At 37.3% G+C, this 14725-nt stretch overlaps 1 protein-coding gene across 2 annotated transcripts; it reads right to left on the reverse strand.

Annotated features, from left to right (window-relative positions):
• Positions 1 to 15: 15 nt before the first annotated feature.
• On the reverse strand, positions 16 to 9713 carry LOC113580820 (phospholipid scramblase 2-like). 2 transcript variants are annotated; one of them, XM_027015630.3, is made up of 9 exons: positions 9551 to 9713; positions 8510 to 8580; positions 5826 to 6047; positions 5291 to 5391; positions 5163 to 5205; positions 4680 to 4900; positions 3048 to 3209; positions 2538 to 2699; positions 16 to 1275 (listed from the first exon to the last, which is right to left on the reverse strand). In XM_027015630.3, the coding sequence occupies exons 2-9, from the start codon at positions 8520 to 8522 to the stop codon at positions 1216 to 1218; spliced, it is 984 nt and encodes a 327-aa protein (XP_026871431.2). In that variant the 5' UTR covers positions 8523 to 8580; positions 9551 to 9713; the 3' UTR covers positions 16 to 1215. The 2 variants fall into 2 exon arrangements, with proteins under 2 accessions (XP_026871431.2, XP_026871430.2); XM_027015629.3 differs by having other exon boundaries at positions 5826 to 6068.
• Between the last annotated feature and the right edge of the window lie 5012 nt (positions 9714 to 14725).

Below are 14725 nucleotides of genomic sequence, written 5' to 3' on the forward strand. Positions count from 1 at the left end.
CACACACACACACACTTACATGTATGTATTTATTCATATTCATCACATACTGCTTGTTTCTAATCTAAATTTACCAATGTAATGATTCATTTTCTTTACACAGATTAAACTCGACCAAGATGTAAAATGAGAATTCACAATTTGTTACTATTTTAGTGTGTGAGTGTATGGAAATATTTTCATTAAGCATGGTTACATGTCAAATACTTTAAACATACTAGACTCTAGCTGTTGGTACACATTTAGTTCATCCATGGGAATAGAATAAACTTCTACCAATTTACATTAGTAAGCCACACAATGCTGCGTCACTTTCAAAAGCAACGTGTTACCCATTATAATAAATACAGCCATATGTTTTGAAAATCTGGGGAGTTATGCTTCTTCCCCACACCCTGGAACAAGTTCTTCATGCATGCTGTCATCCACCATAGGGATTTCCACCACCACACAAAGTAAAGAATTACTGATCCCCCTCCACATACTCCCAACTATCAATCCATAGGCATACATTGGTGATCTCACTTATTGACATATCAATAAACAAAAAATTACTTACACAAAGTAAGTAACAAAAAAGATTTTTCTAGTTGTTTACAATTGAAATATTTTAAAATTGTAATAAAATCTGAATAGAATTCTTGATAGAGGAAAAAGTTGCACAGGTAACTTTATATCAAACAAATCATACAAAATATGTTGCTTCTATTCAGCTTGGGAGGTATTGAAAACACCCATGTAATAAATGGCATTGGAATTAAATCAAACATCTTATAAACCATTCCTAACCTGATTTATGTAACACTATACAAATAGATCACATCAATTATTAACAGGACACCAAGCTACATGGGACTAATGCAATATAGTACTATCAGCAATGAGGGTAAATACAATAGCTTGTGGTTTAAAAGACTGTGTGTAGTCAGTATTTACATAGCAACTGGAAAAACTGGTTTAGTCACTCAGCTTTTGTCCAAGGCTTTGGTTTCTAGATTTTGGTCAGGTCTTAAAACAGACACAGTGAAAGGAGAAGAATTCCAGTTACTTGAAGGAGTGGAACTTATGAGCTCGGCGAGCTTTCAGGAGTGTATTGTTAAATGGGTAGGAGTTACCTCAACATACTGGAGACTGTCAGAAAATGTTGTTATCTAAAACAAGTCCAAAGAAGCATATCTATAGACTAAGACATTTTGAAGAATGCCTTCTCATTCCTTATGAGAAAACAGTGTTACGTTGGTTGGAGTCTCCAACTTTTTCAAAGAACATGAAATCCTGCAAAGACAAAACAGAATTATGACAGGCATTTCCACTGTGTAGGGTGTACAGGAGGTCTTACTGCCCCCACATACTCACACACACACACAGCTTCTTCACTACAAACATCCTACTTGTACATAGCATCACTGGCCAATTAATTAGGTACAACAATCTTATAGGTGCGTTCTTAAAATTATGCAGGCCCATAGCATTGTGGCCAGTCGCAGTTAACAAATTGTGCATGGCAATACATGGGGTATGAATTCTAAATGTACCCCCATAATCTGTTTTTATGAAGCTCAGTCAACATTTACACTGGATAGGTGAGTAATGTGGGAATCTTTCATAAAGAAAGTGGTTTGCTCAAAGAAACCACTTGAGAGATTGAGGGTACATTCACACGGCAGAGTGGATACTGTGAAAAATCATTTTACCAAGCTGAGAAAAAGTAGAGCAGATTTTTATGGCAAGTGTTTTGGCGGAAAGTTATTATTCATTTACTCTCACCTTTAGTCACTCTTTACAATAATTTATTATGAATCTGATCAATGTCGCTGGTTATTCGTTCTGGCAAGTCAGGGGTTTGGGTATGTGTTCAAGTCATTGGCTAACCTGGCTGCCTTGAACATCACCAGTAAACAAAGTGCTATATATTTGTTGATTACAGTAATACGCCCAAAATTCCAGCAGAAATTGCTTCAAGAGAGCTTGCTTCATACACCTTTGTGCTCCCACACAGCTAATACAATTTTGTCCCTCTCTGTTTTGACTTCGACTTCTGATTCACATTTATACATCCCCTTCTTCTGATTAGTTACCACATAAAAAGTGACACATGATGCACATCATTTTTCTGCTTGAAATGGAAAAATGTATAACTCAATCAGCAGCAAAATGACCTGAATGACCACTGCAGCCTAACAAAGGCAGCTCACAATACTCGGTAAACGAACATTAAGTAATTTTTCCAATGATCCTTTTTCAAATTATGAACCAGCCATTATAGTGATACCTAATATCACCATCACTGAATGTTTCAGGGGTTTTAAACACCTCCATGAGACCTGCTCACTGGAACATAAAACTGGTTCATTTGAGGACTACGAAACAATTTGGTCCTTCATATCTCGGTGCTGCACTTTATAAGAAAAAAATGTAAAAAATAATCACTTTCATAAATATTGCTTCTTTCTGGTGGAAAAATGACTTGCTCCTTTAAGCTCAGAACAGATAGTGGTACATGTAGCACTACAATGTGTCGTGATGTTGACACTCACAATAAGGAAGCAAGCTCCCATTAGCACAGCCTTCATCTTCACATCCAAGTCCATAGGGAACTGGATGCCAAAGTTGTCTGCATCAGTGAAGACCTCCTTCAACAGGCCATTCCACTGCTTACTAATTCGGCCGATACGTTTTCCTCCACTGTTGCCTTTGAGCTGAGGAGAAGTGGAGATGTCTCATGGGAGAATGGATACAAACTGTGTTTATTTGGAAAAGTTTAACCCCCCCCCCCAAAAAAAAAGCTAACTTTGCAGCTTTATACTTTTGAAATAACTAAAAATGAATTGTATCCAATATGTTACTGAAACATCAGTTTTAAGAAAAAGCTATAATAGGATAAGCAAATAGGAGCTGGATTAAAAAATACAAAGGGCATTTACTTAGAACCCACACAGATTTCTGAAGCTGTCAAGTCCCTAATTTATATACTACAAAATGTAGTTTACAAACATAATGGCAGTGCATGAAAGACACTGACTCTCTATTCAGTTCTTTATTATTACCTCAAAGTTGACATCCCCACAGCAGTTGCAGGCTAAGCAAGGGCCCTCCAGTTTCATCAGAGTCTCTTTGTTAGGACCCTGGATGGAGAATTTTGGGTAAATGGGGTGCCAGTCTTGAGACACGTAGCCTATGGTGGTGCCTGGGGGTGCTTGCACTTCCATCTAAGGGGGAAAAAAAAAATCACAGGTATGTTATTCACATTACAGCAAATGTAAAATCTGAAACTGCAGAAAATTGAGTATAAACAGGCAAATTCTGTACTTTTTATCTAAATCACAGCCAGCAAATCTTTCATTATAGCAATGTTATGGTCTTGAAGCCACACAATTCTTGTTACAGCAGTAAACATCTTATGGTTGAGTATTTATGGAAGAAGAAAGGGAAAGAAAAAAAAAAAACCCCCACAACAACCCATACAAGCTCATTCTTGTACACACAATCATGCGGTTAGGAGATGGGTCTGAAACGGAAGGGCGACCATACCAATTTCCTTTTGCACTCATTTTTCATACAGTAAATGCATAAGGACATGTGGGGTGTTTATTTATTTATTTATTTATTTATTGGGTGGGTGGGTGTTTGAAGTGGACTTCAGCAGCTTCTATAAATGAAAATATAGGCGTTCAAAACTTGAGAAAATGAATATTTTTAACGTGTCTGCAAAGATATAGTTATACTTTTTTATTTTTTATTTTTATTTTTTTACGTTTACTGCAATACTAGAATAAAATGCTGGCGACAAAGCAATCTTTATTTTAGAACAGGCACCTCCCTTTTCATTCCTTAAGTGCTATAAGGCATATACATGCAAAAAGTGAACTGAATTTAAATAAAAACAAACAAACAAACAAACAAACAAAAGCACCACAAAAATAAGTACTCAGTTGTAATTAGTGCTTGCTGAGAGTTTAAATTAGTGGCCGTTTGTGTACGTTTATACCATGCCAGGGTGTCATGTGTCAAGTTTACTGTCAGGCACAAGTGGAAATAGATTGACCTTCAACTTTTAAACCTAGAAACACATGCTTTGTGCTCATGTAAGGCATTTGAGAGAATCGCTGCTCAGCAGCTTTGCAATAGTCTGGCATCCTGACTTGATTTCCTGTTAAGATGTTTGTTGGGAATGGATGTGAATTGGCACACAATAAAAGAGAAAGTGTTTCACATGATAAGCAGTCGGACTAGAAGCCAATGTTAGGGAGTTTGTTTTTTAAATGTTTTCTCATGACAAGACCAAGGAGATGAGCCAGTTAAGACCAATTCAAGATTGTCCATTTTGACTATGTTGGCTCAATAAGCAAATGGAAGAAGCCAAGGAGCTGACACTTAATTTATGGAAAAGTAGTTTTAAGCTGCTAGGACGTGCGGGTTGCAGACAATGCTGTGATGCAGCTCTGAACCACAACACACGCCAGCACTATTCCCAACATTGCAAGATAAGTCAGTACTCATGCAAAAAGGTCACACCAAGCAAACCTATTTAGACTTGAGAAAACCATTACACTAAGGCACTATATCCCCCTACAAACACCAAAAGACAGAATACATCTGTAACTACTACTACTGATCTCAGAGCAGGTGTGCTTTCCCCTCTATGCCACATTAAAAACAGCCCTGGCTGATGCATGTACCTCTTGGAGGCAGCAGGGGCACCAACAGGTGGCACAGCGAAAAGGTCGGATCAGTCGAATGACTTCGCGGTCCGTGTTATCTTTGATCTTCATATCGAAGCTCCTCAGCGAGCCACAGCAGTTTCGTGTGCAGCAGTCGTTCTTCTCCTTAGCCTTGTAGATCTTCTGGCCCAGGGTGTTCTTGATCTCATAATTGTTGTTTGTCTCAAAGCTAGTGAACACTATGAGATAAATTAGTAAATTCTGATTTCCATTATAAAGAGGTGCGCCTGACACATTAACCGGATTATGAGTAAGACTGTATAAAATGTTCCCTTTCAAGAATTCACAAGGTATATTCTCATGAAGATGCTGACTTTTTAGTCTTTAGTCATTTCCCCACCATCTTATTTGACATTGTTTTTTTGAAAGGATTTCCTCACTTTGTTGACAGCTCTTTTACAACAAACAGAATGACAATGGCTGGTTAAAAATCAAACTCACCCTCCAGCAACTCCACTTTCTGGTGAATCAGGACCTGGTCAATCTACAAAAGTTAAGCAATCAGGCCAAGTTACTGACAGTAGATGAAAAGTAGAGAGGGACAGAAAGAAGACAAGAAAGGGTTCTACCTGTGTTAAATACTCCAGGCCCGGGGGAACGCCCACAGGTACGGATACAGGAGCTGGTACTAAGGTTGCTGTAGCTGGATCAGAAGAGTACGGCGCACCACCTTAACAGTACGGAAAAAGATTCAGGGGATGTACACGAAAGATTAAACACACTAAAGGAAAGTTTCCCTAACCCACTGGGTTTAATCCGTGTTCAGGAAACTCTCCCACTTTGCAATGAATGGATAGGTGATTTTAAACAATCATCCATCCAGTACTATGCATGACGTATAATCATTACCATTTTTGTAAAGTTGAAAAGTTAATCGGTCCTTTACGAAAACATAAATCAGGAGTGGAATATGTTAATATCTTTTATACAATTGGTTTTAATCTAACCTGCTATACACAAACATAAGGTATTATCAGTGCATTTACTTTCTTGCATTTTTCAAGTCATAATTTAAATAACAATATACATCATAAAAATAAAAACAGCCTTTTATAATGTCTTTTTGAGATCAGGTGAATTGAACATTTCTCTCCTGATATTTACCTCCATAGGTAGATATGGACACCTGACCCGGATGCTGCGGTGGGCTAACTGGGCCTGGCTGGTACATAACCGGCTGATTTGGGCCCTGCTGGTAACCCATATTGAATCCTACAGGAGGTGGGGCCTGTCCTGGGTCTCCATAGCCTCCTATGGGGTAGGGGGGCATGGAGTAGCCACCCTCCTGGAGTATGGGGTGTGGGGGCTGGTTTGGGGATTGGTAACCTGAAGGAAATGAAGAAACAACTAATAATGCCATTATACAAGAACGCAGTCAGTCATGAGATTACAAAGGGACCTTTTAAAAATAACCAGATACAGTTTTGTAGGTATGTTCATTTAGATTTAAACGTAACATGAGTTAAACATGTTCTGAAGCGTTGAAATATTATTCATACAGAATAAATAACTAATTTGCCTTATTGTGAGCTAGAAACATTGAGTGAAAGTGATTTTTAAAAATAATAAAAATGCCAACACATTGAGGTCTATGTAATTGACCTACAGAAAAGGTTAATATAAATATACATTTTGTAGAGGTCATATCTAATATCCGAGAAAGATGTTTACCTGTGCAAGTATATTTCACAAAATTGCATTTGTCTGAGTGTTGGTTGAGTAAAAATTCTCTAGCTGAGTCAGGTTACAGAGCTCTCCTGAGAGCACACAAGGACTCCTAACAGGGCCACTAAATAAGGGTTAGGAAGTCACTTGACTATATGTGAAATAATTAAGTCAACCTAATCAGACTAGGAAACTGGCCCTGCTTTGTGTCTGACGAAGGCCAGAGAGAGCTTGATGGTGGTAGATAAAGGCACTGTTTTCAAGCCAAGCTGAGGAACGTTTATGCTTTCGTTGTAACGGTTAAGAGTTTAGCTGACAACGGTATCAGATCTGAGTTCTGTCTGAAGTGACTCTGCCAAACTTGGGAGTTTTAAGATAGAGCATGACAACAAAAGACAATCAAATTGTTGTATTATATACATAACCATACACTTAAGTGATTTTAAAACAACCATGTGTTTTGGAAGCAGCTGTTTCAGACTCCAAAACTACTCAAATCTGAAAGATTCACTCTGGGTCCTTTAACTGAATAAGGGTCCAAGCAAACACCGCAATAATAACTATATTTTAGTTTGAGGTAGCAGTGGTTTAGCAGAGAACTGCATCACACCCTTCAGCTAGGGGGACAGTGTGACAAATCATCAATACAATGCACTTCTGCAACGTGCAGAAGTGAAATAAGATTGGGGAAGGGCCGACAGAGTAACCCCATTCATTCTTCTCTTGGTACATTACAAAGGATTTGTTGTGGCCCACCTTTGGTATAACAGAATATAAAAGATTTTTTAAAAATGTAAATCCACACAATGTGAACAATGAAATCCACATAATTTTCATTTTACTCCAAATGCACTCAATTAGCCAAAAATGCTGTGGTGTTTAAATTCTGTAGTTACAGGGCTAATCTAGCCAACAACTCAAAGAAGATCCACCAAAATCATTATGCACTTGACTTGTTGTGTTGTTAAGTAATCTCAGATAAACTTGCTTATTCGGTATCCATGCACAAAAACAAAGATACTGGCTTCTACTACTTTGACTATATAAAATACATTTATATGCGATGTAGATTCAGAAACCACAACTGCAGGTCTTTGTGAAACTAATGACAAATTCAGTCTCAGTATGCAGTTTGCAAAATGAACATTGCTGAGCATAAGTTTCCCTTACTTGTTAGCTATATTAGCCTCATACAGCCAGTCTAAAGAGATCTGAAGATCACATACCATTTGGTTGTTAACCACACCATTTATTGTCATGTTTGCGTTTGTTTCCTAACCCTTTGGCCTAAATACAGCAATTTGTGCATAAAGCACACACCTATGCTGTGCTGTCCTTAAAATCTGTTGAAGTCTACTTGATAAAACATACAAAAATAATTTTTAAAAAATGCACCTAGCTATATTTTTCTTATCACAGTAACTTGAGCAGAGAGCTGATGTAGTAGTTTGAAGTTGCACTGAAAACAAGTGCAAAAAGCTCTGTCTGGGAAGCACACACATGTACACATTTTGAAAATTGTGCATGACTTGAATGTAGACATGAACAACAGCAAAACAACACAGGACAACACAGACCTAGATTCAACCTTTCTAAAAAACTGTTTCTGTTCACACTGCTTTGGTGTTTACACTGTGTCATGTGTAAACACAAAAGCATTATTTCTATTAAATGGAGGCCTAGTAGGCATCTGTGATTCAGTGATGCACTGAAGATAGAACCTTAAGGTTAAAAGACAAACAGGGATATAGTTCACCATGGTCCAAATGAACCTATTGCATGCTATAAATGAAAGAGGTCTGGAAATATTATTTAATTTAACTTCAAGCACAAATACTGATGTGTAAAAATGTATGCTCAAAAATATGAAGTTGCTACTTTCCTACAAGTCCATAATATAATATGAAATATTTTATGAGTATTAATGTCACGACTGTGCAGTAACAGATATTTTACCAAAATTAAAAAACAAAAACAGATTTTAAACCCGCCCCCCCCCACTAGCTCACGAAAGAACTGAGAGGTGTGGGGCGCCTTCTCTAAAGAAAACAAGTATAGTCAGCCAGAAGCAGGTCTAGCAAGCAGGAAAATTTAAGGTCTAGCAAGCAGGAAAATTTAATTACCTTGAACGGACATGTTAGTGAGGTCTATGAGCAAGTCTTCTCCTCCTCAGGGAGATTGGTCTGAAATAAACCTAGCACAAAAACAAACGAACAAAAATGTTTTAAAGTGTTGCCTACTGGCACTGTGTCAGAGCCTATAGAAACAACCATACAATGTAGAGCAAGACTGGTTGAAGGCATTGCCAGAACTATAGCCCCATTATTCAGATGTGGCAACAAAGATGTGGCAACAAAGACTTTCATGCATATGCGGAAGTCGAATATTTGTGGAAAACATGAAAAAATACCTTAGTGGTTTTGAATACACTGTAACCTGATCAGAAAACTTAGTCTGTTTTTGGAGACGTTGGCACACGCAACACGGAACACGCATGGCCTATTTAATCAAAACGCACAACATGCGTGAAGATAGAACAACTTGGCGTGAATGTGAGTGGGTGCGGCGACTGCAGCGAGAGCTTGTTTGGTTCTCTAATATTTTCATCAATCAAGAAGAAAAGACAGTTGGTTAGATAACATCATTGCATTATCCTCAAGCTAATATCAGTAAACGAGTGAACAAAATCCGAAAAAAAGCTAAAAACAAAACAAAACAAACAAAAACAAAACCCAGCAGATATATTAAAAACACATTTGGCTTATTTGAAAAATCGAATACATTTTATCCTAAAGGATAAGACATCCTAAAGGACATAAAACGTCTGCTGCTTGTAATTAATTGTTAGCTAGCTACGGGTGCCAGCAGGTGTGAACCTCCAACTTTAAGATAACCTGTACAAATGTTAAAAGTAACATTTCTAGTTCACAGAAGGTATCAGTGATCTTTAAAACCTCAACGAGTTGTTCCGGAAACGTAGACTTCCCAAGAATAAAACAAAGGAATGAAGAATCACGCCTATAGAGCTAAAAATATTGCACTTATTAAATAAAAGGCTACCATTAGCTTATAAACAAAGACAAAATACGACATATATTAGCTCATACGACAATAAAAACACGCCTGACACCAAAACGCCGATAAGTAGCAAAATAAAGTCTCACCTCTTAGGAAGTAATTTGATGGTCCTTAATAACGAATAACCTAACTCTGTGCACCTTTAATTTCCGCAACTCGACAAAAACAGACAAAAAAAATCGTCTTCACTTTCGTTGAACCGTTTTTGACTCAAGAATGCGCTTGACCCATGTTCGTTGAAAAGCTTACTCCGCCCAAATGTTTTTTTCTCCTTAAGTTGAAGACATGAGAAAGTCTGACTAATAGGTTACTATCCAACTGCAGTAATACAGTGTTAAACCTAATCAAGAAAGCATTAATTTACAGCAATATATAAACATGTATTATGTATTAATCAGATGACTGTAAAATCACGTTACAAATTATGCAGTTTTCTAATCGTTTATATTTGAAATAATATATATTTTATTTACATAAAGTGTGTTTTTTCACAATAAGCCGTGCATATAAATAAAAATTAGATATTGACACTGCAGAAATTAATTAATCGCAATTATAAAACGTGCAAAAGGACGCCATCTTCCGAGGAAGAGGAATCTGTGAGTTTGAGAACAATCTTTACTTGCAAATATACCAACAATCCACCAGAGGGCAGCATCAGCAAGAAAAAGCACAATGACAGCGTCACATAGCCGGGGTGGCCCAGTGATTTAGAATAGAAATAAGCGACACACACGGTGAGAAGCACTCGTGTAGGTAATGTCACCATGAAATGAAAACCAAAATCTCGGACATTTTACAAATATGTTTTTTAGGTCCCAAAAAGAGAACATGTCCAGGAAGAGGACATATGGAAATCGTATATATAGCTTATGACTCACAATAAGGCTACGTTCACATTACAGCGATTCAAATCCGATTTTTTTTTTTGTCTTAATGTCACAAAAATGTTATCATCCCAAATCAGATTTGAGTCACTTTATTCTGAGATGCTAGATCAGATTCGTATCCAATTCGTGGTCATGCCACTTGAACGATAACGGAATTCATGCGGCTTTATGCCTATACACGTGCTTTAGCGCTTTCTTCAAAACATTGGGCACTAGCCCCAAACCCCCCAAAACAGACCCAGACTATTTTCTCTCCTCCATCAAACTTTATTGTTGTCACCATGTATTCTTGTAGGTAGCGTTGTTTAGGCATCTGCCAAATCCAGATTCGTCTATCGGACTGCCAGATAATGAATCCCTCCAGAGTCCAGTGGCAGCATTCTTTGTGCTAGTCTAGCTGCTGCTTGGCATTGCACATAGCGAACTCAGCCTTATGTGCAGCTGCTCGGTCATGGAACACCGTTTTCATGAAGCTCCTGATCCACAGTTCTTGAGCTAATGTTGCTTCCAGAGTTAGTTTGGAATTCTGTAGTGAGTGAGGCCACAGAGGACATGCTACGTGCTTCAGCACTTGGCAGCTCTGCTTTGTGAATTTGTGAGTCTACGTTATCTACGACTTGGCTTAGCAGTTGTTGCACCAATACACAATTCCATTTCACAATAATTGGACTTGCAGATCATCAGGGCAGATATTTCACAAACTGAGAATGTTTGAGAAAAAAAAATAAAAAATAAAAATAATAAAAAAAAAAAAAAAAAAAAAAAATATATATATATATATATATATATATATATATATATGAAATCATATATTTAAACATTCTCAAATTGTTCAGCTGAGTTAACTTATACATACACAAAATTTTAAGATATTAAGATCATTGTTCCTAGGATTGCACTCTGCACTCATTCCTGGGATCTCTTGGGAACTGTGGAGCCACTCTTCCAGTTTATGGGTCGCAGCCCCAAGTGCCACATCACCACAGTTAACTTTCAGTGGGACAATTAGCCTTGGTATTAACTTTTCCATGTCCTCTCTATTTCTTCGTTCACTCCCTAGTTTGCAACTTTTTTCCAAATTCCATCACTTTTACCACTGCTGTTTTCTGCATGTTATCTATGAGAGAGAAGCATTTTGCAGTTGAAGAAGGACCTCTGTCAGAAATGACCTTGTGTACACATTAAAATATCCTTTTCATTCTCCTTTTTTTGGGTGCTTTTTTAAAATGTTTTTTTTGCTGGCACCCCTCAAGATCCCATCAAAGGCAAACATGAAGGAAAAAAAAACCTGTCCATATTTGTTTTAGTTCACTTTTGTCTGAAGGAACTAATGTGTGTACTTTAGCAACATCCTGTTTCCCTAACAATGGTGAAACACATCCCTTTGTCATCCATCAGCATGGAGTAGGTTAAACAAACAGAACTGAGGCAAAGCATTGGTGATCTACTTGGACAATGGGCAGAAAAAGAAACTCTATTTTTTTAATTGTACATATAAGAAAAAAAAGACAAAAACAAAACAAAAACCAAAATCAATCAATATTTATCAGATACCTACGTGCCCTATCTTTTTTAACCTTAAGACTAAGACTAATTTTTTTCTGACACTATAGGCTATACATTTTGTGTTCAAATAAGAAAATATTTATTTAGTCAGCAAATGAAAGGTAATTACTAACAGTGAAAAAAACACTTATACAAATAACATTTTCATTAGGGAAATAATTCAAATATATTACAATTTTTAAAACTCCCTGCTAATAAAACGTACAGTGAGCATTATACTATACTCCACTCTTGAACCTGGGCAGCTAGTAAAGCAGTACAAGGCAAACAATATAAAACAGGTTTAATCAATATTAACCTTATGCTTTTATCCAAAGCAACTTACAATTATGAATGAGTACAACTTGAGCAATTGAGAGTCTTGCACAGGGACCCAACACTGGCAACTTGGCAGTGGTGGGGCTTGATCTATCAACCTTTTGATTATAAGTCAACTACCTTAACCACTGAGCTAACACAAGCACACGCTCTCTTTCCACTCCTGGGAGTTTGCCCACTGTTGGCTTGCTCATACGCTAAGTGGAGCCAAAATTCTGTAAACAATGTCTTGTAAAATATAAACTATAAAATAAGTACAATTTAAACAAACATTGCTTTATGTAATAGGATGACTAGGTATAAGTAATAAAAGCTCACCAAAATATGAAAATGCTTTAGGGTCTTATATTTATTATATTATTATTATTATTATTATTATTATTATTATTATTATTATTATTCAAGACTAAATAGCAAACTGGAAACAAAACAATTCAAGCATTATTTGTGGTGCAAGTCCACTTGTACTGTCTTGTGTAGCAGTCCATTTAGTGTTATGACTGCAGTACCAGATAATCAGTCAGGCAGTGTCTTATCAGGAACTGATTTTTTTCTGGATTAAAGATACAGAGTAGGGAGTAAACTACAGGCAGATAAAGAAGGAAACCTTTTCTTTGACTAAAGACAAAATATTAAATGTAGTGACTTGAAAATCAACAATGGAATGAGGGCCTTGTGCAATGTACTGTGTATTAATAAATAAATATTTTAACGTGTGCCATGTGAAGCTGAGAAAAACATAATTTGCATATTTCTTCCTCCAGCTGCCTTCTTACAATTTATAATTCAGTGTTTGGTAGTAGTGATGAGGGAATAATATCCAATTAAAACATTTCTGACCAATACAGCCATTTTTGATTGTGTTCAGATGAGATTAGTTAATCTCCATGTATGTATTCATGGTTCACAAAGTATTAAACATCTGTCCAGCATAATTACGCACATCTTGTTCCTACATAAAAAAAAAAAAATCGGGTGAAATTATTTAACATTAATTCCAAATGAATATCGCAACTCTTTCAATTTGAAACCTGCATCCATTTTATATCGCAATTTTAATATGAATTGGGTTAATTGTTCAGGCCTAACATACAGCAAAAAAACTGTAACACTATTACATATTATTAAGCATATCCTTATTGATCAATAATACAGTGAAACATGATCTATAGAAGAAAATCAGTGGCAATTTCAATATGCTTCATGGACAGCTGTTCTATATTTGGCTCGACTGATCATCAGGGTACTTATAGAGCAGAGACCTCGGGTGGAGGGGGCAGAGATGATCATGTACGCGCCTGCACACTTTCTCCTGTTTGCTCTCTCTTTTTAAAATTTTTTCCCTGGTACTAATTAGAGCCATCGGCGCCACCTATCTGCTCTGAGATTGTGTTGACAGACGTCTGGGCGGGCTCGTGGGGCTTGTGTAGTACTGCAAGTTTATTTACACTGTTCTTTATCTGTCAGCAGCCTCTCAGTGTTTTGTGGTCCCTGAGGCCAAAAATAGCATTAATTAGGAGAGGGCGGGAAAAGAGGAAGAGAGAAAACGTGTCAACCTGCTGGTAAGCTACCCGGAGAGGCCTCGTCCTCTTTCCTTTCTCAATGTGCATGTTCCATGCCTGCCAATACTACTATTCCTGGTGGACAACAAGTGTCTGGATGGGAATCTAGCGATGAAACGCATAATCAGATGCTCCAGATGACCACACACATGAACTACTCATTGCACATGCTCATGTCTTTCCAATAACTCTTTCTTAACTTTCATTGTAGGGTAGAGGTACAGTCAACTAATAGCACAAATATACATATTGTTGAGAACGTTCCCATCTCACTTGAGATGAGTTTGACTGATAACCTTATACTGTTGCAAGACAAAGCTTGTGAATCCTTTGTTCTTGCTTTCTGCAGTAGTCAAAATAATAGACATACACAATGTACATAAATTAATAACTGCTAGATTTCTCCTTGTAAAAACTGAACACACTGCTTAAAAATTCACTGTCCAGGCAACTGCTGAACTTCTAGTTCTTTTGGGATTCTTGTTGCTTAAAGGCTGGCTGCTGCAGATTGTCCATCCTGTCTGTACCTAGACTCCAGGTATGATAACCTACTGACCAATCACTTCAACCAACTTTTGTGAACCAGGCTTGGATTCAAAGGCCATAACTCAGAATTTGAGTTCAAGGCAAACGACTAAGAACTGGAGTCAGGTGTTACATTTAATGTCATGAGACTGGAGGCACACAATGTTCAGTTACTGAGCTTCTAAAACTATCAGTGGCTATGCTGTGATCAGAGGATTTTTCAGGACGTGTTAAAAAAATTGTAGATTTACCTAAAGATGAAAAAGGTTGCAAAAGCTATTCTAAAGGCCTGAATGTTCATCAAGCCACAAAACCAAACTGTATGGAGGAATTTCTGAACCACTGCACCCCTAAATGTCTGTGCATTGATCTGACCCTGTGGTTGAATATTGCTACTGAG

This window comes from Electrophorus electricus, chromosome 13 (assembly GCF_041902795.1).
Source record: "Electrophorus electricus isolate QZ-2024a chromosome 13, ASM4190279v1, whole genome shotgun sequence".
NCBI lineage: Eukaryota > Metazoa > Chordata > Actinopteri > Gymnotiformes > Gymnotidae > Electrophorus > Electrophorus electricus.

Excerpts from the sequence above, each read along its gene's own strand:
- LOC113580820 (XM_027015629.3), bottom strand. Across the intron at positions 3,210-4,679 it reads GCCCCTGCTGCCTCCAAGAG|ATGGAAGTGCAAGCACCCCC; the intron begins GTACATGCATCA and ends TTTCCCCCTTAG. Across the intron at positions 2,700-3,047 it reads GTGGGGATGTCAACTTTGAG|CTCAAAGGCAACAGTGGAGG; the intron begins GTAATAATAAAG and ends ACTTCTCCTCAG.